The following is a 26,503-nucleotide window of genomic DNA, read 5'->3' as shown; positions in this document are numbered from 1 at the left end:
CAAGAAGGTAATATAAAGTAACTCAGAATATCAAGAAAATATTGACCTGTGCTGAAGATGAAGCAAACCTGTTGCAATATTAGGTAAATTCAAAGGACACAAGCAGAGTGATATGATAATGGGAATATATCACAGGTCCTACACTCAGGTGGAGGAAGAGGACATCACACATAGTGTAGGGGTTAGAGAAAAGATTTTTATGCTGTTGTATGTGTGTGATTGTAGTATGGCCAGAGGCTCAGGGACATCTGTTTACTTACTCCTTCCTTAATTCTGGGAAGAACCAAGAGTTTTATTTGCAAAGATATCTATTAAAATTAGAGTCCAACTTCATTAATTGCTGTAGACCTTAAGTGGGCCTCCTGACTTCCTCAAATGAATTTAATTCCTGGAACTTGTTGAGTCAGGTGGGTCTGCAGGAGAATGTGAGGGCTAAACCCCAGGAAAGGACCAGATTTCATATTAGTCACATAGAGTAAGAGAGAAGAGAAGAGGTCATGGTGGGTGTTGGCTTTTATGGTGGCTGCTTGTGGTTCATTCATATCAGCACTCACTCCTCTCTTATGAAGGAAGAAGCTCAGTGTTTCCCAAACTGTGGTATGTGGCTTGTGGAGAAGAGGCAACTGATAATTTTAAAAAATAAATTAGGAAAGAATACAAAATATCAGAGTGCATCTCATAGCGTAAAGGTAACTTTTGCATTAGTTTTACAAATACACTCACATACATGTATTTGCATGGTGGGTTCATAGAAAAAAGTATTTGAAAGTCACCTGATCTAACTCAACCAAACATTATGTGATAGACAAATACCTGTATAAATCCCGAGCAAGTGTTCATTCATTCCCACTGATATTTTCAGATGGTTAGTGAATTAAATATTTTATCCAAAGAAAAGTTAAAGAAAATGGAAATAGCCTAAGAGAGAAAAAAAATCAAAAGAAATTTACAGTGTCCACCAAATGATTTTCATATCTTTAAAGACTATATCATGTGGGAAAAAAAGACTAAATAGCTGAAGTTTTAGAGAGGCAGGATTTTTTTGTCTTGTCAGGAGAACTTTAGAACAATTATTGTGCCTGACCACATGGACATGTAGCACCCTGCCCAGATGTAACATGTCTAAAAGGAAATCACTCTTCCTTCACAGTGTGAAATAGGTGTCATTTAAAAGTATCATTGTCCATCTACTGACCCAACTCACCCATTTCAGGCATCTGTGGTCTCCCTTCCCTCTCTTCTTCCACTTTCTGTATGTCAGCGTTTGCCAGGTCTTGGCTATTTTGTTTCAATACAGCTTCTGGTATCCTTACCCCATCACATGCCCTGTTCATCTCTTGCTTGTTCTCACTCTTCTCTGCCCTTGTTCCCACCTCCATCTGACGTATCTTTGTCACAGGGAGGCAGGGTCATACAGGTCCTTTAACACAGTGGTTCCCTATTTTCTACAGAGTAAATTCCAGACTCTTTAGCATGATATTCTCAGTTCCTTCTTTTCAGACTGCACCTCTTACACTCTCCTCTTCCATGTCTTTAAGTGTCAGCTGGCAGTTGGAGTACTTATTTCCTGGACGTGCCATCAGCTTTCTGCATCTGCCCTTTGTTCATTTCCTTTGCAAGGATGCCTCTTCTCTCCACTCTTCCCTGCCAGGTGAAATCTGTATAGTTAAGTGTTACCTTGTCACCGAAATCTTCTCTGATCAGCCCCAAGCAGCTCCCCCAACAGAATGTAATTGTTTCTTTGTCCAGTTTATGGCATTTGCCACTGCCTCTGCTATAGCACTTACCATGTCACATAAGGGGCAGCTGTGTACAACCTAGTGTGTGTCAGGACTCTTCATCAGTGAACTGGCCTATCTCCACAAAGTGGTGCTTCAGAATTTTGGCTCTGAAGTCAGATGGTCCTGGGGTCTATTTCCAGATCCCACCACTGAACAATTGTGTAACCAGAGGCAAGTTACTTTATCTCTTTGGGCCTCTGTTTTCTCATTAGCAAAATTAGCCTGATAATAGAACCTATTACATTGGCTTGCTGTGAGGATGAACCGAGAAAATCCAGGGGAAGTCCTCATACTTCGCCCTGAGAGCTGATAAGCACTATTGGCCTTTATCTAGTGAAAGCTCACTTTTCCTCGGGGCTCTGTCCCTCAGGACTCCTGTTATGTCACTGAGATCAGATCATGCCATTATATTCTACATCGTTTTGTTTTTCTAGGAGGACACATCTCACAGGGTCGTTTTGAGAACCAGCTTTTTAACAACATGAGCTATATGTGCTAAGCTGTAAATTTGGATACTGAACGTCTTGCTTGATTCTGAGTTTTTGGAGATGTTATAGAACTGCGATCTGCAAACTTTTCTCTTGACAGAGCACCAGTGCAGAAGTCACCACTGTAAAATTAATTGAGTCTTTGCCCAAATTATAGCAAAAATAGTAAATGGGTAGACTGTCTTGATGTTCCTTTTTTTTTTTTTTTTTATTCTAATCACAAAAACTGCCTGTTTCTACCAAGCCCTAGCAGTGAAAAATAGCAATTCTTATTAATGGAAACTGGAAAGCAGCCCATTAATGCTAAGGTTCCAAAGTTGTGTACTGCTACTGTACTATACAGTTACTGTGATATAGTACATAGAAAATAATATAGTATGACATAATATAATAAAATGTAATATACTGCAAATATTCGTGTGCACTGGGATAAACTATAAAACAAAGGTTTTATAATACAAAGTTTATAAGCTGAAGTATAATTTTAAAACTTCAACAACATGTATCTGGTTTGCTTTATACTCTCAAATAATAGTGTGATTTTTTTCCCTCTAGTATATGATGTTAGTATATAGCTTGAAGAGAAACCACTGTCCTATTAAAGTTTAATGTTTTCTTTTAAGGTTGATTAATCATACAAAGAAACTGATGGAGAAAGAAGAAAAATTGTGCATTAAAATTCTTCAAACTTTACGAGAAATGCTAGAGAAGAAAGACAGCTTTGTGGAAGAGGTATTTAAAATTTTTTCTTAGTATTTGAAAATAAAATAGAATTTCTAGAATATTATAATGAATGAATTACAATAGGCTATTATATAATTCCTTGCATTACGTATTAATGGCGTTGTATACTTAGATGAATTAGATAATTTGAGTTTTTATGCTGTTCAACTCTCATGTCTGCTTTGATTTGAGAAGGAACTAAGATTAGAATGACCCAAGTATTTGGTTTATTTTTTATTATATTTTATCTTGATTATGTATATTTTTCTCATATAACATCAACAGACCAAGTAAAGTTTTTTAACAATGAGCAACTGAGATGCGTTATTAAGATTCTGTATGAAGTTCTGCTGCGTATTGAAATGGTCTGTGCATTTTGGAATATGTTGATTTTTCATTGTAAATATATGTTCATGTCATTTTCTATAATATTATGCCAAGTATTATAAAATAATACTTTTTTAAATAAATGCAACTGTAAGTTTCTATTCTTAACTGTACTAATGTAAGTATTGCACAGATGACTTTTCAGGGAATATCAATTTATAGATAATAATTGTCAGTCTGTTATTAAAAATGACAGCTCAGTTGCTCATTAAGAGATAGCTAGCAGCATGTTTAATACCCAAGGTGATACACTTTAATATAAAATATATATCTAGTGTAGGTTTTTTTAGCTAGCTACCTTTACCCTTTACTTTTATGCTAGGTATCAAACATAATTTGTACCATGCTCCTTAATAATTTTTTGGTCTGTTTCTGTAAATACTAATCATCTGCTGTGTTTAAAATTGGAAGGATTTTATTTTTATTTATTCACTTATGTATATGCTATCTAATTCCAAAAAGATTGTAGTGGTAGGGTTTTTTTTAAAGTATTCTTGTAGAAAAGAAATACAGTGGAATCTTGGATGTTAATAGAAGGGGCATAGCTTCAAAATACAGCATCTGAATCAGATGTTTCTTCAGTAATCAAAATGACTTCAGCTTTGTGTTAGTTCATTTAATCTATATTTGAGAAACATCAAAATACAGGTGAGGTGGTCAGTGCAGTTTTAGCAAATGTTTCTGTGACATAGGACTCAAGAAATATGCTTATAAGTTTGAGAATATGGTATCCTTTAAAAAAATGGTACATAGAGTTCCTTCGGACTTTTTGTTGTTTTTCTTAGGTTCCTCAAAACATTGCTGTAGATTGTTTGATTTTGGCTGACATACTAGATCCTAAAGGTAGAAAAATGGGATCATATGAATTTTTGACAGAAGAGTGAGGTTTATGATAACAGTAACTTGTGCTTAACAGGAGATACATAATAAGCCTTCCAATTTTATATAATAGATTATTATTGAATTTCTCTAAAGGAAAATAGGGAAGAAATGAAGTAAAATTTTACTCTGACTAGTCAAGAGTATTTCAGCAAATCTCCCAAACCACCCTAAAATAAATCACGCTGGCAACTCTTTCTCCTTTCCATTCCCAGGGGTGTCACTAGTTCAGGCTTTCATTTCCTCTTGTCTAGAAAACTCCAATAGCCCAGCTCCCTGAGACCTCCTGAAGGGAAGCAAGGCTGCTGTTTTCATAACTCCAAGGACACCATTCCCATCACGCATAATATGCGTGGCACCCTTAGGACACGGTCCTAAGGGAAAGGGTCAGATGAGAAAGGCTATTTGGGCTCATTCACTCAGTCAGCTCACACACACTGTGAGCAACTATTAAGTGCCGCTTCTTGTGCCTGGGCAGTGGGGAGAAGGTGACGAATGGCACAGCTTGCTAAGGGCCACCACGGGGTACATTTCACATGCTAGCGGACTCCTGTCGCAATCTGCAGAGATCACGAGAGCCTTTCAGGAACCTTCAGGGGCTCTGCACTGCCTTGGTGTTCCAGGCTCTCCATGGTGCCCCCTATGCTTCCCCCCAGCCTTCCTCATCCATTAGCCTCTAGAAATCTGTGCCACTCAGTGTGCCTGCAGTGTCCCTCAGGCTCTCCCTGCACTGAGCCTTGCTACATCCGGAATCAGGATTGTTAAAATCCAAACAAGCCTCAATATCCCTAGTGTTATCTTTGTGAAGGAGCAAATGAGGAGTACTTATCAATTGTTTTTGCCAAAGGTGACTACTTTCTCAATAGAATTAGCAAAATACTTTGTACCTCTCTTTTAAGACACTGTACCTGGGTGTTTTAGTTCAAGTTCCTTGTTTTATAGATGATGTCAGTGAGACCAGAGAGGTTATGTGATTTGCACAAGGTCACACGGCAGTGTCAGAACCAGGGCTTAAATTGGAACTCCTTCCTCTCTGCCTAATCTTATTTATTAGATCACAGCCAACTTTTACGAATGGTGTATATCACTATTAAGAAAGGTTAATATATTTTGTCCAGCATGTTTTGGGGTCCAGATTTTGAGTCATAGTCAGGCAGAACATAGCAGAATATAATATCCAAAATAGATAAAGGTTTAGAAAACCTCTAAGAAAATATTAAAGAATATGGAAGTGTAGTCATTAACTTAGAAAGAAAAACCTGAAAGAGACTTATAAGTATCATATCTTAATTTCCATGTTTACTAAAGACAGAGTAAGAAAAAAATTTTTAGCTGAAAGAATTCTACATCTTAGACAACTTTTTCATTCTAAATGTTTTAGAATGAGAAGCATTCCTACTAGTGGAAGGAGAAGACTTTTTTCCCCCCAAGAAATTTTTTAAAAAAGCATATTAGATCCAGAATGATTCAAATACCTATGCTGGGAAAGAGACAGGCCTGGACGATCTCTACATGTTGTCAGTTGGCCCGTCTTACACAGCTGGTGTTCCATTATCCGTGCCAGTGGAGGGGACCTAAAGGACTCGCCAGTCTGGGGGAAATGGGCTTGGGGAACAGATTCAGAAACTGGTCAAAGCTATTATTGTACAACTTATCGTGTATTCTCAGAAAAAAATTGTGAATATCAGTCCTGGGATAACAGGTGGTTGTGTTTTCATGATCATATTAGTTTCCTATTTATCAAAAAGTTAGTGGTTTACAACCCGCATGTTTATTATCTTACGGTTTTAGAGGTTGAAGTTTAAAATCAAGGTGTCGATTGCGTTCTCTCTGGAGACTCTAGGAGAAATTCGTTTCTTTGCCTTTTTTAGCTTCTAGAGGCCTCCTGTGCTCCTTGGCTCATGGCTTCTCCCTCCATCTTTAAAGCCAGCAGCAGTAGTATCTTCAACCCCCCCCTCCCCCCGCCCTCTCTCTCTCTCTCTCTCCCTCTCTCTCTCTCTCTCTCTCTCACACACACACACACACACACACACACACACACAGACTCCATTGTCACATCCCCTTCTCTGACTCTGACCCTCCTGCCTCCCTCGTATGAGGACACTGGTGATTACAATGGAACCACCTAGATAATTCAATATAATCTCCCCATCGAAAGGTCCTTAACTGAATCACATCTGCAAAATTCACTTGCTATATGTAAGGTAACATTCTCAGGTTCTGGTTGGTTAGGGCATAGACATCTTTGGGGAGGGCTATTATCCAGTCTATCACAATGATCCTTTTACTGACACTGAGAAATGGCATGTAGAATGTAGATGGAGAGCTTACCTGTGGCTGATTAAAATGTAGGGCAGTTTACATGTGAATGAATATGACAAAAAATGCTTTGAATGTATAGCACTTTGCTGTTTTCAAAGTATTTTAAAATATTTTGCTACCTTTCAACAGTTCTAGGAAGTATATAGAGCAGGCAGTGTTATCTCCAGGTTTGTAATGTGGAGGGACTCAGAGAATTGAATTGCATTGTCACATACATTACCTAATACCTGGTTGTCTAACGCTTAATCAACTGGATTTCTTCTGTCTGTGTATCGAAGCATTCCCAAGAGATCTCTCAGAATTAAAACAGAAAACTCACACCAGGGTTTTTCACACAAACTATCCAAATACTACATTTGAGACTTCACTTATTTAAATTTAAAATCTTACCTTAAAAGAAAATCTCCATTTTCATTTTTATTTATTTGGTCTCTGATACTGGAAGGTGTGTGTGTGTGTGTGTGTGTGTGTGTGTGTGTGTGTGTATAGCTGGTGAAAATTTAAAATTAGAGCAATGAAGCAAATTTGCTTCATGGTTGAAACAGATGTCCTTAAAGCAATCTGCGACTTTGAGACCTAGTTTTCTGATTTTGTTAGCCTTCTATGTATGATATATTAAGGAAAATCATCATGTAACTATGTTTTATCTGGCATTTAGTCTACCTTAAAAACATTTACAATTTGTAATCCCTTTGATTACAGTTCCTAAATTAATTTTACTTAATATTCTTCCTTGCTTTCGTGTTCCTTTGCACCAAAAGGATGAGAGAGAAGATGTGGGTGGCAATATCTTGAAGATTCCAAAGAATAGTATAAGTAAATGAAAATTGAATTTTCTGTTAGGCATGCCTGTGTGAAATCCAGTGATCACCTCTGTACCGTTTGTTATAAGTTACAGTACTTATTTTTATTGAAGGTTAAAACATGAAAATTGTATATTGAAAGTCCCGAAGGGGGAAAGTTAACTAAGTTTTATAAAAATTTTATAAAGTTTTGTTTGTTGAGGCGATTCCGGTAGAAAAGCAAGAAGTTACAAAGGATATATATAACTCTACCTTGGACGCTCAGTGTTCCTTTGGGATGGGTTCTGTTTGACAGGCTCCTTTAAGGTAACAACAGCAGGCATGTTTATTTGCACTTAAAAAAAATATGTATGTTGGAAAATGTGGGCAGGGAAAGAGAAGAGAAGGAATGTTTCTTAAAATGGCTTCAAGGCAGTATGATTTCTCATGTTCTCCATCCTCAGCGCCATGCTGTTCTACACTTATTTCTGTGACTCTCGGCCACAAAATAGAAAGACCTGGTAGGATGTGTGTGCTGCTCAACAGTGTGGCTTAATTATAGCATCACACCTTAGGTTTGTGTACTTCGAGGTATTTTAGGTCCAGGTGTGAGTGTGTGTTCCCCTGAGGTGGTCAGGAGATAGAAGGAGCTGGGTGGATTGGATAGAGGTGGGCTGATGGGAGGTGGAGCAGGAAATAGGAAGGACTGTGTTCAATGGATTGGTTTGGTTTTAAGGATTTTTTTTGGCCGATTTTCTTCACCTTATACTCTTCAGTATATAATTCTATTAAGATTTATAAAGCATTACAAACTATTCCCTCTCCTAAAAAGGGAGAAACACATAAATCATAAATAGTAAAGATGTCTATAAGATCTGGTCCTGAATATATAAAATTCATAGTTTCTGTACTGTAGAATTGGAAAAGGTAATGAGTACTGAAAATATTCCCTGGTAGCCTGTGGAACTGGTGATTTACGGTCTCTTTCCTTACATTGCAGTCAAAGAAGTTGACCTATTTAGAATGCCAATCTTAATTTCCCCTGTGAATATATTCCTGTCTACTCGTAAGTTACACTGACAATACATGTAATCTACAGGACGACAAAGATGTTTAGTCAAGTTCAGTATTCTTAAAATGTTCAGGTTTGAAGTGCCATATATCCTTGGAATATTATTGCAAAGGGATCTAGAAATCACCTCTACTCTCGTGTAGTTTTATGCTCTGGTTTTTATAAAGTAATGATAGCTAGCATTTATTGGGAGCTTCCTGAAAATCAGATACTCTTCCTGATCCTTTATATTATTTAATCTTTAACTCTTTGTCATAGGTAGTATTATATCTCTCTTTTACTGATGAAGAAACTGAGGTATAGAGTTTAAGGTCACACATCTAGTAGGTGAAGAGAGCTGGTATCCCACCCAAACATTTTGGCTCCTGAGGTCTTAACTAGCACGTTAGAGCCAAACAGATGATACGACTTATAATCACAACTCTTCTGTTTTCTCAGATATTCAATTAAATAAAATGAAAAGTTCTTTAGTTTTGTTCTTGATAAAATTTGTCTGCATGAGTACTGGAAAACATAAGCCATTTATTCAGTGAGCTGCTAAGGAAAGGCCTGAAGATTTTAGACTGAGCTGTTAGGGAACAACATGATGCAAGAGCTGTGCAGATTTTTAAGATTTATTTTTACAGACCTACAGATCAATATCTGAGCTCCCCAAGACCCATCCTGTGATCATGGTCTGAGTTGCTAGTAGCCTGAATATTGTATATAAAAGTTCTAAACAATGCTTTATAAGAGGACATGGTAGATAGCCCCTTGTGGAAATGTGGCATTCAGCAAACAGCATAGCATCTGATTGAGAGCTGTGATCTTTATGAATGCCCAGGTGGGATAGGTGATATTTACACATTGAATAATGCTGGCAGACAGAGGCTTCTTGATTTGAAAGTTGGTATGTGGATTGATATGGAATAAAGATCTTTAAGAAATGATGCCTTGAGTTATTTTTAAGATATCTTCCATCTTTTAACTCAAAAATTTACTGTCAGCTGAGTTAACTAGATTTTATTTTTTTCCTCAGCAGGAAAGAAATCACTGTAGTTACTCTTTTATTTCTGATTTTGAGGAGCAGCAAAAAGAATGTCAGATATGTACCAAGGAACTTAACTCCTTCATCAAATATGCAGACTTCTCAGTCCGGACAGTAATCACATTGTTGCAAATTTGTAAATTGTATCAAGCTCCTCTTATTGTAAGAGTCTGTGCAGAATCATTCACCTTCTATGCATATACTCATTTCACTTTTTAGGAGGCAGATAAACAGATTTAAATAGAATTGTTGTACAGAGTGCACTGTAGCTTAAGAATTTGATAATAACTGTTTTGCTAAGGGAAAATAAATTTCAGTTTTAGCATCAGCTGCATTTTGTAGAATTTTTAAAAAAATACATTTTAGAGGTGAGTACAGTTTTTCCCCTATGTTCTAATGTTTTTTTTTTAAAACTAGATACAATAACTGCTGTACTTTTGTGCTACCATTGCTGTATTGTGAATGTGTGAGTGTGTGCGGGTATGTGTGTATTGTGTTTTAACTAGGTAACAAAATGGTTGGAAATATGAAATTATGTTGATGTCTCCTTACAGTAAGAGATCTGTTTTAGAAATATAATTGGTATACTCTTCCACTTTGGAATTTTTATTTTATATTTTTATCTGGGCAAAAAGACTTTGATCATTCAGGTGGGCACAAAGGAAATAATTACGTTTAGAAATTTACTCTTTAGTTGCTGAGCTGGCTTGGTCGCTTGTTAGGCCATCAAAGGGATACGTTTATCAGATTTATTAAAGTCATTGTAACCTCATTATTACAAAAATTATAAAGTTCTTAATTACATCTTGCCTTTACTCTCCCACTTAAAAATCTGGCATAATAACATCACTGCCCCAATGATTTTTTGAGATATGCTTTGATTCTGTAGAGATCAGTGACTAAAAGATCATGTTGAAAATATTATGAATACTCAAAAATTAGCCAACTATTTATTGCCTCCAGTAAGACATTTGGTAGTTAATGATTGTAGGTGAAAAATGGTATTGTGATTAAAAATTAAACATGGATAATATAAAAAGTAAAAAAAAGTGTAAGAAAAGAAAAAAAAATAAAAGAAAAAACACTAAAATTAATATATTACTAAACTATCGTGTTAATTATTTCTACCTAAATCTAACCTAAACTCTTTTTCAGGATGCGTTCATGATTAGTTTCTTTTAACTCCATATTATTCTAGTTTGTAATCATTTCAGCACTTATAAACTCATCTCTGTCTTGTTAGTACACTAACAAGACCTTTTATTATCCTGCCTTCTGAAGGATTTCTTTGGTGTGTGTTGTTATTTTAAATAAATTAGAAACTCCTTGAGGATGGGTCTGATACATACGATGAAGAAATGCACAGAAGGCCTTTCAGAGCTGAGATTCTGTAAAGGTCTGGTTCTGTATTTCCCTCCAGTCCCACTCCACACGCCATAAGTGTTGTACTACTGAGGGCAGAGACGGGCAATCTTATTCGCTGCAGTGTTCCCCATGGCTGGCACTGTGCCCTGCACACAATCATTGCTCAATAAGTGTTTGTGGACTGACTTATTTACACATAGTAGCAATAAATGTTAGCGACTGTCTGCTAGTTCAGCACATGGCCCTTCACTAGTCGTATCCAAGAAGTGGGTTCTAGAAGTATCACTTCAGTTCTACTTTGCATCTCTTTGTAACCCAGGACATGGTAGGTTTCTTGGTGCTTGGCACACCTGCAGAGTTGGGCCAGCTGCAGGGAGAGCTACATACAGCTTTGAGCACTGGTGAAGGGGATTATCTTGCAGCAAATGCTTTGTCTGATGGGCTGTGTAGTCTTTGCTTGCTCTCTGGCTTGGAAGGGAAAGAAGTGGGGAATCCCCAGACATAGTAACGTGGGTGCTCAGCTCAGGGAAGCTGCGGCAAAGGCAGGATGACTGGATCTGGAGGCAAGCAAATGGGAGGAAGGTTCCGGCCACTGGGCTTCTCTCCCAGGAAGGGCCCCGCTCCCCGAGAAGGGACTGGGAAGAACAAGCAAGGAACTTAGGCCACACAAGAAGGGGGAAGAGCCCACTGTGAAGCCAGGAGAACCTGAGAGCAACTGGGGCTCTGGAGAGCCCCTGCTGAACTGGTCACTGAGTTTGTCAGGTTAGCTAGTGTAAGTAGCTGTAGAGGCCACTAACTGTTGATCTCAAGCAGCACTAGGCTGTCCTGCCACGGGACAAAATTGGTGTTTGGAACTGTTCTGCTGTTACCGCCGTAACGAGGAAGAGGGATGTAAAGGCTTGAAGCAGATCGGGCCGGAGACATTTTACTTTTTCTGTCTGATACCTTCATCTCTGGACTACTATTTGAACAGGTCCTCACAGAGGAGACACCCGACCTAGTACATGAGGCACTAAAACCACATTATTGTCCTTGCTGTTATTTAACTATTGTTGATTGTGCATCTCTAAAGAAGCCATTTGCAAAGTAACAATGTGTCTGTGGGCATCTGGAGCCTCACAATAACTCTCTGAGGTAGGAAAATATTTTTTAATCTCCATTTTATAGATAAGAAAACTGAGGCCCAGAGTGTGGAATGATCTGGTAACAATCATATGATTCATAAGTGGCAGAGCTAGGGATGAATCAAGGTGTTCTGATTCTACTCTGTATATGATCTACTCTGTAAATGATCATTTAAATTTGATTTCACCTTGTGAAACCACCTCTTTTAGACTTTCAGTTCTTTTACTACCTCTAGAAACCTGAAGGTTCAAACAATCTTGAAAAAAAAATTTAAAAAGCAAATGTATTCTTATTCTTTTTTAGGTACATACTCTAAATAATAGCAATAGCTACAACTTCTGTGGTGTTTACTATATAGTAAAAGCCAGGTGCTTGTGTAAATGCTTTACAGTGTTAATTCATTTAACCTCCGTAACAACACACTGAGGAAACTGCAGCACAGAAAGGTTACGGAACTTGTCCGAGGTCACACAGCAAAAAAATGGTGGAGCTGGGGTGAAAACTCAGGCCTTCTGGCTCCAGAGCCCATGTTTGCAATCACTGCGGGAGGCTGCCTTGCATTCTAGTCTGGTATCAACTTACAAAGCCACAAGAAGGTCACTCACAGCTGTCAGAGGAAAACTATTTTCTTGTTTCAAGTAACACAAACAACCTTAAGATATTTCTTCTTGTGTTTAATGATTTTGAACAGCTACCATTTGCTGATTTCTTCAGGGTAGGCTCGGTTTTTGCACATTCCATCTGGTACTTGAAACTCTCAAGCATTTTTGGATAAATCTTGGTTACTTACACCAGAACAGCATACAACATTTTGAATATTTGCAGATTGCTCAGTGCGATGTTAGGTTTATCTTTTCTCAGTTGTTCTTAGCCTTTGGCTGAGTTTTTAATTAAAACTCAAATTACAGACTAGACTAGTTCTGCAGCCACGGAGTAGGGAAAACAGACATGATGTGTTAATGAACACATCCTGGCAGCTTGGTTTAATGAGCTGGTGGCACAAAAAAATCTAAGTGAGGGCATGTGACAGTTAAAATCTAATCGAATGCTTGTAATTAATATCAGATAGATGGGATAATATTGATGATTCTAACTCAGAGACATGTACTTGTAAATTTCCATCCCAGGTATTGAGTCAATTTCCCTTTCTCTCAAAATGCCAGAGTATGTTCATATGGTAACCAGAGATGTGCTTGCCAGAAGGTATGTGGTAACCAGCAGTAATCTCACACTTGGGCGTACCTTTGAGAAGGATGCTTTCTTTAGGCTTCTCATCATCTTCCACCATGGTGCATGCAGTCATTTATTCATTCAACAAATGGGCTGCACCATATGTAGAGTCGGCTGAGATTCCCTGTCCCCTTGGCAGAGTTAGGTAAGACCTCGGGCTGTTGGCCAATTGCCCACTCTCTGGAAAGAGACCTGTCAATTCCGTACGCTTTTGCCATTCAGGGCACAAAGTGTAAACACTAAGCCCTTCCTCCGGTCCTGGTCCCGCTGCTGTCTCCATGGCATTGCCCATCTTCTTGCCCTGACCTTGCTATTTCTCTCCTCCTCGGTCTCCCGGGCTCTTCCTCTCCACTCTGGCCCTCTCAGAAGGTGCTCCTATGTCATTATCTTCTCCTCTATGTGTTCCCTCCACCTTCTTTTTTTAAATTTATTTATTTATTTATTTATTGACGTATAGTTGATTTACAATGTGTTAATTTCTGCTGTTCAGCAAAGTGACTCTGTTATATATATATATATACATACATTCTATTTTATATTCTTTTCCATTATGATTTATCCCAGGATATTGAATACGGTTCCCTGTGCTATACAGTAGGACCTTGTTGTTTATCCATTCTTTATATAATAGTTTGCATCTGCTAACCCCAAACTCCCAGTCCGTCCCCCACTTTCTTACTTTAAATGAAGAGTCACTCTCCCTGAGGCCGCCCCTCTTTGTCAGCAGCTCTGTGGATTAGAGCTTTTCTCTCACACCCACTGTGTGAAGAGGCTTTGTCTTCTTGCTCTTTCTCCTGGTTGCTTCTAGACCACTTCCTCTGCTGTCTTTTACAATCTGAGGCCCTCTGACTCGATCACCCTGGCTCTGCCAGCATTCCAGTCCCTCCCTCTCAGCTCTCTGAGACTTTGGAACCTGGCTCCCCTTCTGTGTCCCCACCCCCAGACCTGCCATCACTGGGGCAGCTTCAGTCCACATGGGCCATGCATCCAACACTCTGGCCTCTCAGGCCCTTGACCCCTGCATTTGCCCTGACCTTCTCCCCTCCACACCCATCACTGACTTTTTTGGCAACATTTTGGAAGTTTTTATCACCAGGAACTGCTTCTTCCCCACAATAATGAATTCAGACATCCTGTTGGCTGCCCTTTCCTCTTTCCCATTCAGCTTGCTTATTTAACTACACCCATTATGACTGTCCTTTGACCTAATCAGAACCACTGACCCCTCTAATTTCCCAATTGTCCAGCTTGCTCCCTTCCTCTGCCTGTTAACCCAAGATTTCATAGTCACAAGCCCAACTGTTGAGCAGCTGTTTAAGGCGGGCCACTAACAAGCAGTCCTCACAAAACAGCATGGAAGACTGGAGAGTGGTTCCCCATGAGAGAATTGGAGTACTGTTGCCAAAAGGTAGGGGAAGGGTGCCAGGAAGGCCAAAACAACCGATGACCACTCCAGTTTCTTCTGCAATCTCTGCTTCTTGACAGATTGAGTAATTTCAATTATTTAAGTTGTTTGGCTGATTTTCTATTCATGCTCCACCTAACTGTATATGCCACGTCTTTCCAAATGAAACCAGAATTCTTGGCTCAAAGTTCCCTGACAGAAAAGCTTCTACTTCACTATATACACAGGCACTCTGTGTTCTCCAGAATTGAAATGGCTGAGGATATCTTTTCTCAGGCTGAGAAAACATATGGGCAAGAGTTTGCTACTTCTTGTAGTCTGTAGCCTTTTGACAAGACATCTGCTGTAACATTTTTTGCTCTTGGATCATAGACTGTTGTTTGCCAATTGTTTTCATAAATATTAATCTTTGAAATCTTGACTGACATCTAAGTTGTTCTTTTTGGATTCTTTTCTTCTTTATATGCACCATCTTTAAATAATTGTGTCACTATATAACAACAAAAAAAAAGGTTTTTCTTATGAAAAATTCCTACTTTAAAATCAAGGGCTAAAAGTTCTAATTCAGTAACTTATATGCTTTTTTATTTTTACATTTGAATTCTCCCTCCTTTTCCTTGACTTAACTAAATATATTGCCATTGGAATAACGCTTCCGCATTAGTTTTGCGAAAAGTAGCCTTTCACTTCAGCCCTTGAAAGCCCCTCAGGAAGACATTGAAACTCAAATCCCCCATGCATTTGACTGAGTCCCAAGGTTGGTAACTACACCTTCTTTGTCTGAAACTATGAACTTGAGAACCAGATCATGCTTTTGAACTGGGCTACAAATAGCCTATTCAAGATGTTCACTAATGGTCTTAATTTCTAATCATACCTTTGCATGAGAAGATAATTGACAAGGCTGTGATGGAAGATACAGTGAGCACAACTGCCACCCTAGGGCCTTATCTAATGACTGTTGATAAAGTTTTCCAGGACCTGGGTGGCCTCTACCATGCTCTAGGTAACAAGTGGAAAGCAGTGTGCATGCTTCATGCAGCTTTTAGGCTCATTTTTATTATGCATGATAGTTCCTGATGTATTGTACTGTTAACTCTGGGGATCAGTAATTCAGTCCACTTTAAGTTGTTTCATTTATTCCTCAATTAATAAAACATTTTTAAAAATTTTATTGGAGTATAGTTGATTTACAATGTTGTATTAATTTCTGCTGTACAGCAAAGTGATTCAGTTTTATATATATATATATATATATATATATATATTCTTTTTCATATTCTTTTCCATTATGGTTTATCACAGGATATTGAATATAGTTCCCTGTGTTATACAGTAGGACCTTGTTGTTTATCCATTCTCTATATAATAGTTTGCATCTGCTAATCCCAAACTCCCACTCCATCCCTCCCCTACCTACCTCCCCTCCCCCTTGGCAACCACAAGTCTGTCCTCAAGTATGTCTGTGAGTTTGTTTCTGTTTCGTAGATAAGTTCATTTGTGTCATATTTTAGATTCCATATATAAGTGATATCATATGACATTTGTCTTTCTCTTTCTGACTTACTTCACTTAGTATGATAATCTCTGGGTCCATCCATGTTGCTGCAAATGGCATCATTTCATTCTTTTTTATGGCTGAGTAGAATTCCATTGTATTGGCTTGGCCAAAAAGTTCATTCGGGTTTTTCGTAAGCTGTTACGGAAAAACTCGAGCGAACTTCTTGGCCAACCCAATATATATGTACCACATCTTCTTTATCCATTCATCTGTCAAGGGACATTTAGGTTGTTTTCATGTCTTAGCTATTGTGAACAGTGTTGCTATGAGCATTGGGGTGCATGTATCTTTTCGAATTATAGTTTTCTCCAGATATATGCCCAGGAGTGGGATTGCTGGATCATATGGCAACTCTATTTTTAGTTTTTTGAGGAGCCTCCATACTGAATAGAACATTTTTTAATCATAAGAATGAAAAGCCTCCATACAGATACCTGATCTTAAGGCTTATTAGCAAAGAGTTATCTGTGTGTTAAGCCAGTATGCCAAACACAGCAAGAGACTTATTTTAAGGGGAACCTATTTGTTCACAGTGCCGTGGGATCTTCTCTTCCTTAGTAAACTACCTGTTCAACATTGAATTTAATCTGTTTTTTAAAATAGCTTGCAAGATCTCATTACAAGATCTTGAGAAGGATACTGCATTCTCAGGTTTTCATAAGAGTATTTCTTTTTCTCATTTTTTAAGCCAGAATACTCTATTATTAAAGCAGAGTTAATAAATTGGAAAATATAGTAACTCACTGATGTGCGATGAAATTATTTCTTCAGCTCTATCTAGAATCATGTAAAAATTAGAGCAGAAGAGATTTTTACATTTTGCAGTCCTAAGGGGTGTGTCAGGGTCTGGGAATGTATCTCACAGTTGAGATCAAGCACAGTTCCCTCTGAGGTCTGTTGGCAAGAGTCAGCTCTCCTCGACCTCTGAAGTTTCCTGAAAGTAAAACGAGATTCACACGGTTGCATGCCATCCTGCTGATTCTTGCCAGGGATACTTTCTGGAAAGAGCATACTGAGTATGTCTGCTGTGTCTGTACTTTAGGGAGAAAAGAAAATCTCACACAACTTGGGACCTATTCCAGGCCCGGGCAGGAAGTTGAGGAGTAGATGAAGGGCCTGCCCCAGGGAGGCCTCTGCCGCGGCAGCCAGTGGTTCCACGCAGCTGAGGGATGGGTGTTGAGCGGTGTTCCTCTGTGTCAGGGATTAGGCACCAGAGAGGGGATTATTTAGAGAAAAGCCTGGCCTCACTTGTACCGTTTTAGTCAGATAACCACACCTCCTGAGAACGTGCCACCAGCTGCATTATACTCTGTGGTAAAATACTAAGGATTGACACGATACCACCTGCGTTAGTTTTCTTGGGCTGTCATAACAAAGTACCACAGACTGGTAAACAACAGAAATTAATTTTTTCAGAGTTCTGGATGCGAGATGTCCAGAGATCGCGGTGTTGGGGAAGTTCTTTCTTTCTGAGGACTGTGAGGGAAAGGTCTCTTCCAGACCTCTCTCTTTGCTTGTAGATGACCGTCTTCTCCCTCACGTCTTTACATGGCCTTCCGTCTGTACACGTGTCATGTTCCAAATCTCCTCTTCATATAAAAGATACCAGTCATATTGGATTAGGGCCCACCCTAGCGACCTTGTTTTAATTCACTCACCTTTTTAAAGCCCGAACCTCCAAGTATGGTCCTATTCTAAGGTAATGGGAGTTAGGACTCCAACTATGAACTTCTGGGTGACGTGATCAGCCTGTATTACCACCTCGGACTTTACTCATAGATAAGATGTGTATAAACGTTTTCTGTGTACACTTCTCTTTTGCTCATTTGGTCGAGGGCAGCCAGAATGGACTGAGCAGATTGCTGGCATCTACAAGCAGAGATTTAGGAAGTTATTTTTAAACATTATTTAAATCAGTCGAAACCAACAAAGAAACATAGAAAAAGGATTTTGCTTTCCTCTTGTTTCATATCTTGGATTAATGTTGAAAGAAAACCGTTGATTGGCATAAAAATGCCAGTGATGCTGGGAAGTACGTGGATAGATGTTTGAGCATAAAATTGAATCACTATATAGATCTGACTGGTTCTGAAAACACAAAATGGGAAAATTTAAAAACTTGATAGAATTTAATGTTTGTGATAGTCTTTAGCCTTGGCCTGACTTTCAAAAGCACAGTTCAGTTTTTTTCTTGGGCACTTTTGACAGTGTTTCAGTACAATCACAAAGAATTGGAAGTTTCAGATATGATCTTTGGAGTTTCTTTATTTGCTCCAAATTAAATTAAAGAATTATTCTGGAATATCATTTTAGCAATTTATCATTCTGGTCCTCTCATAAAAAATACACACTTAAAATCCTTCGTTGAAAAATATACATTTTCTAGAGGACGGGTTTCCTACTATTTGTAAACCACACATGCACAATTTTATTTATTTTGATAAGTGATCAGTTTTTTAAGTTGTTATTTCTAATACTCACATAAAGATAAAGCAAGGTTTTTTAAATAAATTTGTTTATTTTATTTTATTTATTTTTGGCTGCACTGGGTCTTCATTGCTGCTTGTGGGTTTTCTCTAGTTGCGGTGAGCGGGGGCTACTCTTCATTGCGGTGCGCAGGCTTCTCATTGTGGTGGCTTCTCTTGTTGCAGAGCACGGGCTTCAGGCATGCGGGCTTCAGTAGTTGTGGCACACAGGCTCAGTAGTTGTGGCTCGCAGGCTATAGAGCGCAGGCTCAGTAGTCGTGGCTCGCAGACTCCGTAGTTGTAGCACACGGGCTCTAGGGCTGGTGGGCTTCAGTAGTTGTGGTGCGTGGGCTCAGTAGTTGTGGCTCACGGGCTCTAGAGTGCAGGCTCAGTAGTTGTGGCGCACAGGCTTAGTTGATCTGAGGCATGTGGGATCTTCCCGGACCGGGGCTCAAACCCATGTCCCCTGCACTGGCAGGTGGATTCTCAACCACTGCGCCACCAGGGAAACCCAGATAAAGTAAATTTTAAAAAACATAACACAACCAGGAGCACTACTTTTAGCCTAGCCTCAATGCATTATTCCTTGTGCTTGTATGTGGGAGGAAGTGATAAGTTCTCCTTATTTTAAGAAAGAAGGGCTTCCCTCATGGCGCAGTGGTTGAGAATCTGCCTGCTAATGCAGGGGACACGGGTTCGAGCCCTGGTCTGGGAGGATCCCACATGCCGCGGAGCAACTGGGCCCGTGAGCCACAACTACTGAGCCTGCGCGTCTGGAGCCTGTGCTCCGCAACAAGAGAGGCCACGATAGTGAGAGGCCCGCGTACCGCGATGAAGAGTGGCCCCCACTTGCCGCAACTAAAGAAAGCCCTCGCACAGAAACGAAGAACCAACACAGCCATAAAATAATAAATAAAATAAATAAATAAATAAATAAAAAGAAAGAGAATGACTCAAGTCATAGTATTACTTTTGTAAATCTCCTGGTTTATAGAACATTTTTCTGATAGTTTAAAGCAGCGCTACTTTATTTTCTTAGGTGTAAAGTTTTTCTTTTTGTATATTTAAAATCAGGTCTCTCATTCTAACAAATGTAAGGTAAGTAGTATCAGAAAAATACTTCAAGACACATTCACACAATAATTCCTTCTGTTCGTAAACAAGTGACTGTATAGCTAAATTAAGATTTTTGATCATTTTTGTTTTGATTTTTGTTGTAATCTCTCCCATGGGATTCTAAATGGTTACTTCACTAACTGCACAAGAGAAGGGAATTTTCTTGGATCATTCAGGTAAACGTTTATACATGTGTGTAAAGCAGTAAACATGAGGCATAGAACATGGTAGTAGAAAATCAAAGGTGTATGTGAGAAAATATTACCTATAATTAAAAACTAGACTAAGGTACATTATTCTGGAAGTGGAGAGCCAGTCTGAGCTATATAAGAACAACCATCATCAGAGCATTTTTATGGATGTATCACAAAGCTAAAAGGACTAAAAAAACCCAAGAGCATTTTTTTAAAACACTATTTATACCTGTCCACTGCTGAATTTCTCTAAGTTTGGTTTTTCACTCCAGTTTAATATACACGACCACTGTGTAGTAAATGAATGTTTATAAGTAGGTTACAGACTTTAATGTGAAAATCTTTTTTCTGGTCTCATTGCTCACTGCTGTTATTTTCAGTACGTTTATTGAAATGTCTTACGTAATGCTGTGGTGTATTACACTTGTTTGTACTTCACATTTGCCTTAGATATTTCAGCGGGCAGAATACAATGAGGTACATTAGGAAAGTCCGATGACTATTGATGGCATCACTAGGGAACGACATACAGAAGTGAACTTGCTCAGCTCCCAGACATTTATCTTTTCTCTTACTCTTAAGGATATTTAAGATAAAAACAATTTGCTGTAATTGATTTATTTTACCAAATATACTAGACATACTAGATAGATTTCAGTGACCTGTGAAGAAATGTTATTCCAGTCAGCTTCCCCCTTCAGGTTTTCATAAGGATGGGTATTGTTATAACAAGTGACTAAGGAAGAATATGGGAGAGGATAATTAGATAGATGCTGTTTTCCTGGGATTAGATGCAGTGTTCCTAGATGATCTAAGGGTATTGGATTTTATGTTTAGCTCTGTAGCCTCAAATGAAAATTCAGCACGCTGTGTGGTTCTAATTCAAACTATCTGTTAGTGTTAGTGTTGGAGAAGGGCCCTTAAATAGCATCATTCTCCCAAGATTTGTAACTATTGAGAGACGTCGGAGTCACTCAGATTGAGATCAGAGTGTCAGCTTACTAGCTGGAATATCCAACTGGAAAACATGCTTTCAATCTGTGGATATGTTTGCTAATATTTTGCCCCAACCTAATAACAACCCCAGATTTCCCCAAAAAGGCAAGCCTCTTAGAGTATGGCAGAGAGCAGCCCAGAATTCACCTGCTCTTGTGGTCAGGAAGAACTCAGGAGAAGCTTTGCTAAGCATCTTCCTATTCCTTCTTTCCAACTCACCAATCAGATAAGATACTTCCCCTTTTTAGGGGGGAAGTGAGTGAGTCGGCAGAGAGAGGTCAAAAGTGTCACTATTAGGAGTTCCTCCGCCCAGGACACATGAGGTGAGGAAAAAGGAAGTTCCCCACTGACTTTTCTCCTTTGGGAGTTTTATTTAATTACATAATAAATTTTAATTGCCTTCATCCATGCTAAGTTCACAATTCTATAAGAAATACTGTATATGTATACTCCTTGCTTTAGACAGTGGGAGTACTAGGTCTTAACTTTTTTTCACAGAAACATATTGATTAATCACTTGCCATCAATATTGGTACCTCAGTCTATGCTACTGCTAAGCTGTGCATAATTGCCAGTTTCACTGATGCTAAATCTTTTCTTTTCTCTGTGAGCTTGAGAACCCCTAACATAGGTATGTTTTAGTCTAGACTGACTAAAGGAAATGTCTCTAAAATGAATATTTGGAACTGATTTTCTCAGTACGTTTACCGGTAAACCTGAATTGAAAGGTATTCATTTGATTTCCATTGCTCCAAATGCTGAGCCTTCAGCTCTATCAGAACCATTCTGATTGGTTGGACACTGTTTACTAGAATTCTCAGGATGTGGTGCTACTGTTAGCCGTTATACTCTTCATCATCAACAACAGACACTTCCAAAAGCCTGCTTCCTACAAAGTACAGTACTACCAAGTTCTGGGGCATCAGAAAGTATCAATTATCTGCCCACAAGAAGTTTGTGCTCTAATGTAGAATGCATGCCAGGCAAGTACATGTGAAAAGTAAATAACATGCGTTTAAGCCTGTGCTTCCTGCTAAGTGAATTATATAGGTGTTAGAGGCAGAATGTTAAACCATGCACCAAAGACATTTTTGACAGGTTTGGGATGGCTACAAGCCATTTCCTAGGAATTATTCATAAAGTTTGAGACACTAAAAAATGAGTGTTACTGTTAACTTTGCAGGAGTAGATTATTATGAGATTTTTGGTCCTAGGGAATTTCAGGAAGGAGGTAGAATTTTAGCTGGTCGTCTGATATCCCAAGGACCGAGTCATTGGTACCCTTCTCACCCTGCATACCACTAACATCACCATCTACCAAGCTGCTCAATCAAAACCTTCGGTGTCATTCTTGATCCCCCTTTCCTCTCATCCACACAGCAAATGCATCAGCAAGTGCCACTGATTCTACCTGTAATGTTTCTTGAACACACTCAGATGTCTGTCTGCCCTGCACCTCCCTGGTCTGGACCCATTATCCTGACCTAAGACATCATCATCTCCTGCCTGGACTACCCCGTGATGTCCTGATTCATCTCCCTGCTTCCATTGTTTGTAACCTCCAGTCCATTCTTTCCATAGAATAATAGTTGTAAGTCATAAGTAAGATGATGCCATTCTCCTGCTAAAATCCTTTGATGTTTTTCTATTGTTCTTTAAAAGTCACATTTCTTACCAGAATAAATAAGGCCTTACATGATCTAGCTTGTGCCATCTTTTTAATCTCTTTCCCTTACGTTACTATAATGTAACCACATAATATCCTGTCTGTTCCTCAAACAAAATAATCTCTTTCCATTTAGAGGCTTTGCATTTACTATTCCTTCTGCCTGGAATGCTGTTCCTTTGGCTGTTTGTGTACCTGTTTCCTTTTATCCTTTAGGTCTCAGCTCACATGTCACATTCTTAGCTCAAATGCCTTTTTTGATGACCCAATCTAAAATAACTTCCCTCAGTTGTCTTCTATTATATTATCCTATTCGTTTTTTTCATAGCACATTTTAGAAAATGCGAATGTCTAGTTCCATTCTTTTATTGTTTATTTATTATCTGTCTCCCTCTATAACCCTATAACTCCATGAGGATAAGAATCTTGTCTTTTGTGTTTATTACTATATCCACAGTGCATATCACAGTGTCTTGGATTACTCAGTAAACATTTGTAAAATTATTAAGAATACAGCCGCATAGCACAGGGAGATCAGTTCGGTCCTTTGTGACCACTTAGAGGGGTGGGATAGGGAGGATGGGAGGGAGGGGAGACGCAAGAGGGAGGAGATATGGGGATACATGTATATGTATAGCTGATTCACTTTGTTGTAAAGCAGAAACTAACACACCATTGTAAAGCAACTATACTCCAATAAAGATGTTAAAAAAAAAAAAAGAATGCAGCTCATATAAGCAGAGAAGAAAGAGAGGGGCATTCCAGCTTGAGTGAGAGTGTGAGGAAAGTGCAAACTAGTTCAGGATGTGTTTTGTGAACAAATTGTGCAGAGCACTGTTCTTTTTGGGAGTAATACTGTTTATATGGTGCAAAGTTTTATTTTAATTGTACTTGGATATAAATTGGAAAATAAAACTAACTTATAGAAGGTCTTAAAGCTAAAGCTGTGGGAATAGAATTCACTTTGCAGTCAGTCAACTTGAAGCTACTGAAAGAATATTTTTGATCAGGGAGTGACTCTATTAAAGTTAACCCTGCAGTGATATCATTGGTGAGAAATGCTGTAGGCAGAGAAGTCATGTAGGAGAGGATTGTAGTTGTCTATCTGAGAGCTTATGAAATGTATTTCTATGACTCTTTCAGCTAGAAAAGGATGGAATTTATATGTCTGTCATAACCCAAATAAAAACTCTTCAAAGGGAGTTATCATGCAATGAAGGGCTTGAAGACTTGGACTTTGGAAGCTTTAGGATTAGAAAGGACTGGAAAGGTTGGTAGGAGCATGAGTGTTTCTTCTTTGCCGTTCCTTCTCTTCCGTGTACATACTCTCCTCATGGTAGTGATACTCGTATTTTGCACGGAAATCTTGTAATTTCCTCTTTCTCTCTCTTCGCCAAGATGATAAATGAACCAAGAACCTATAAAGCTGGGCTGCAATGTCACAACTCATCAGTAGGTGTCAGCATCTCACAAATGATTTATCCCACTTTGAGAATTTGTCAAATGTAGAGCTTTAAATTATATAAAATAAATTACTGTTTTAGTTTATCCCATATATCTTTTGAGTTCTCACTTCATAGTTTAAATATTTATTCAGGTCACATGAAATCAACACATTTTTTCTAAATCTAGTTACAGTAACACAGTCATATTTTATTCACAGTTCTGTTGTTTTGTGACACTTTTTAACAATTGATTAATTAATTTTAGCTACTGTGGTATTACATTACTTATTTCAATAATATTTTAATATTTGGTAGAGCTATAGACACACCTTGGAAGCAGAAAAAATATGGTTTGTGTACTTTGTTTTCATTTTCCTGTTTCCTTTATTTTCATTTTTTTTTCCTCTCCATCTAACATTTCCACCATCACAGAAAGTTCTATTAGATAGCCCTGCTATAGACTAAACTGATCTCTTTTGTTAAAAAAAAAAATCTGCAGACATCACCATGTGCCTGGGTTCAGGATCTTGTACATAGATATGTTTTAAAATTTTTTAAACTAAATATGGGTAGTTGTTCTTTGTTTGGGGGGTTTTCTTTGTTTGTTTAGTATGTATTATATTTCACTCGCAGTTTTAGAATTCTTTTAACATTAGGGCACAACATTGTCAGTAAAATGGAAAGAAGGCAAGGGTTAAATGTCTAGGTTTATATGCTAGCTCAGTATTTTCAAATCAAATAACATTACTTGAAAACTAGATATACTTAATATTTTAAAATTGTGCATATTCTAATCAATCCTTGGAAATAAACTTAGGCATACATGAGGCTGGGAATTTATAGGAGCCCCTGTAGCTCATTTTCAGGAATAACCAGCTCATGTTTGATAATTGGTTATACTCTGTGCAGCTAGTTGTAAATATAATGTAAATGCTATGTAAATAGTTGCCAGCCTGTGGCAAATTTAAGTTTTGCCTTTTGGAACTTTCTGGAATCTTTTTTCCCCAGATATTTTCAATCTTCAGTTGGTTGAATTCACAGATGCAGATAAGGGCTGACTATATTTTCCTTTACTCTCTTACTTCATTTCTGGCCACCAAATATATAAGTCCTTCCCTCCCTCCCTCCCCCCATTGACTAATTTTCCACCACCAGCTAGGTGTCTTACAATTTAACTCAATTCTGACTACCAGAGACGAGACTACTGTTTACCTAGAGGCAGCATCAGATTCCACAGATTAAGGACTCAGTCCCACAAGACTGCTTTCCTTCTTCAGACGCCAAAGCAAAGTCCAGGTTTTTACCTGTGCTTCTGACTGACCGGCTATAAATCCGAGATTCCCATGACCCCCTCCTCAGGTTTGATGATTTGCTAGAGTGGCTCACAGAACTCAGGAAAAACAGTTTACTTACTGAATTACAAATTTATTATAAAAAGATACAACTCAGAAACAGCCAGATGGAAGAGATGTGTAGGACAAATATGTGGGAAGGGGTGTGGTGCTTCCCTGCCCTCTCCCAGCACCTCCACGAGTTCACCAACCCAGAAGCTCCCTCAACACCGTACTTTTAGGGATTTTTATGGAAGCTTCATCATGTAGGCATGATCGATTGTTAACTCCATTTCCAGCCCCTCTCCCCTCTCTGGAGAATGGGGGTCAGGGCTGAAAGTTCCAGACTTCTGATCGCAACTTGGTCTTTCTGGTGACCAGCCCCCAACCAGGAGCCCACCAAGAGTTACCTCGTTAGAACAAAGGATGCTCCTGTCACCCAGGCAGTTCCAAGGGGTTTAGGAGCTCTGTGTCAGACACTCCTATTACTCAGGAAATTACTAGGATTTTAGGAGCTTCTTGTCGGGAACCAGGGTCAAAGACCAAATATTAGCAGAAACCGTGGGCAGAGACTATTATTATTTCACACTTATTATTATTCACACTTAATTATATGAAAAGTGGAATATTTGATATTTTCTCTCGCTTGCTTAGAAGCGGCAGTGTTGTATGTGTCTTCTCTCCTGGTATAATCTTATGTGCTGTGTGACTGGTTTTAATGAACTGTTTCTACCAGTAGGGAAATGGTCCCTGTTTTATTAACTGCTATGAAAGTCTCAAAACATGTGACTGTCCATGTGAACAGCCTGTGCAGATTAAAGCTGCAGGGCATGATTGGAGGAGACGCGGACTGCCAAGCCACGAGGCGGCTAGGAAGGCATCCTCTGCCAGCGACAGCATGGGATTATGTAACGCCTGCAGTGTCTGGCACTGCGCTCCACTGGAGACACATCACGTGTTGTGCAATGCTCTTGGCCCTGAAATTCAATTAGATTGCTTTGAATGATCCGTGAGTCTGCATGAGATAAGCTTTTACTGCTCTCCACTAGAAAGCAAATGGGTTGATTAACCCCACATAAATTGAGAAACTGCCATTATAATTCCAGCAAGGATAGTTGCATTATATATATATATATATATATC

At 38.7% G+C, this 26,503-nt stretch overlaps 1 protein-coding gene across 4 annotated transcripts in view; it reads left to right on the top strand.

The window, feature by feature from the left end:
* The window catches only part of ITPR2 (inositol 1,4,5-trisphosphate receptor type 2), a 524,073-nt gene that overhangs the window by 303,798 nt on the left and 193,772 nt on the right, over window positions 1–26,503 (top strand). For all 4 annotated transcript variants that reach the window (XR_009505331.1, XM_059935504.1, XM_059935506.1 and 1 more), the window contains one exon: window positions 2,893–3,001. Coding sequence is in view for 3 of the 4 variants with exons in the window: in XM_059935504.1 (XP_059791487.1) it covers window positions 2,893–3,001 (109 nt within the window). In the remaining variant the exon portion in view is untranslated. The remainder of the gene's footprint in view (window positions 1–2,892; window positions 3,002–26,503) is intronic.

Source organism: Balaenoptera ricei, chromosome 10 (genome assembly GCF_028023285.1).
Source record: "Balaenoptera ricei isolate mBalRic1 chromosome 10, mBalRic1.hap2, whole genome shotgun sequence".
Classification (NCBI taxonomy): Eukaryota; Metazoa; Chordata; class Mammalia; order Artiodactyla; family Balaenopteridae; genus Balaenoptera; species Balaenoptera ricei.
Note: the sequence above shows the minus strand (reverse complement) of the source record. Positions and strands in the feature narration are given on the sequence as shown.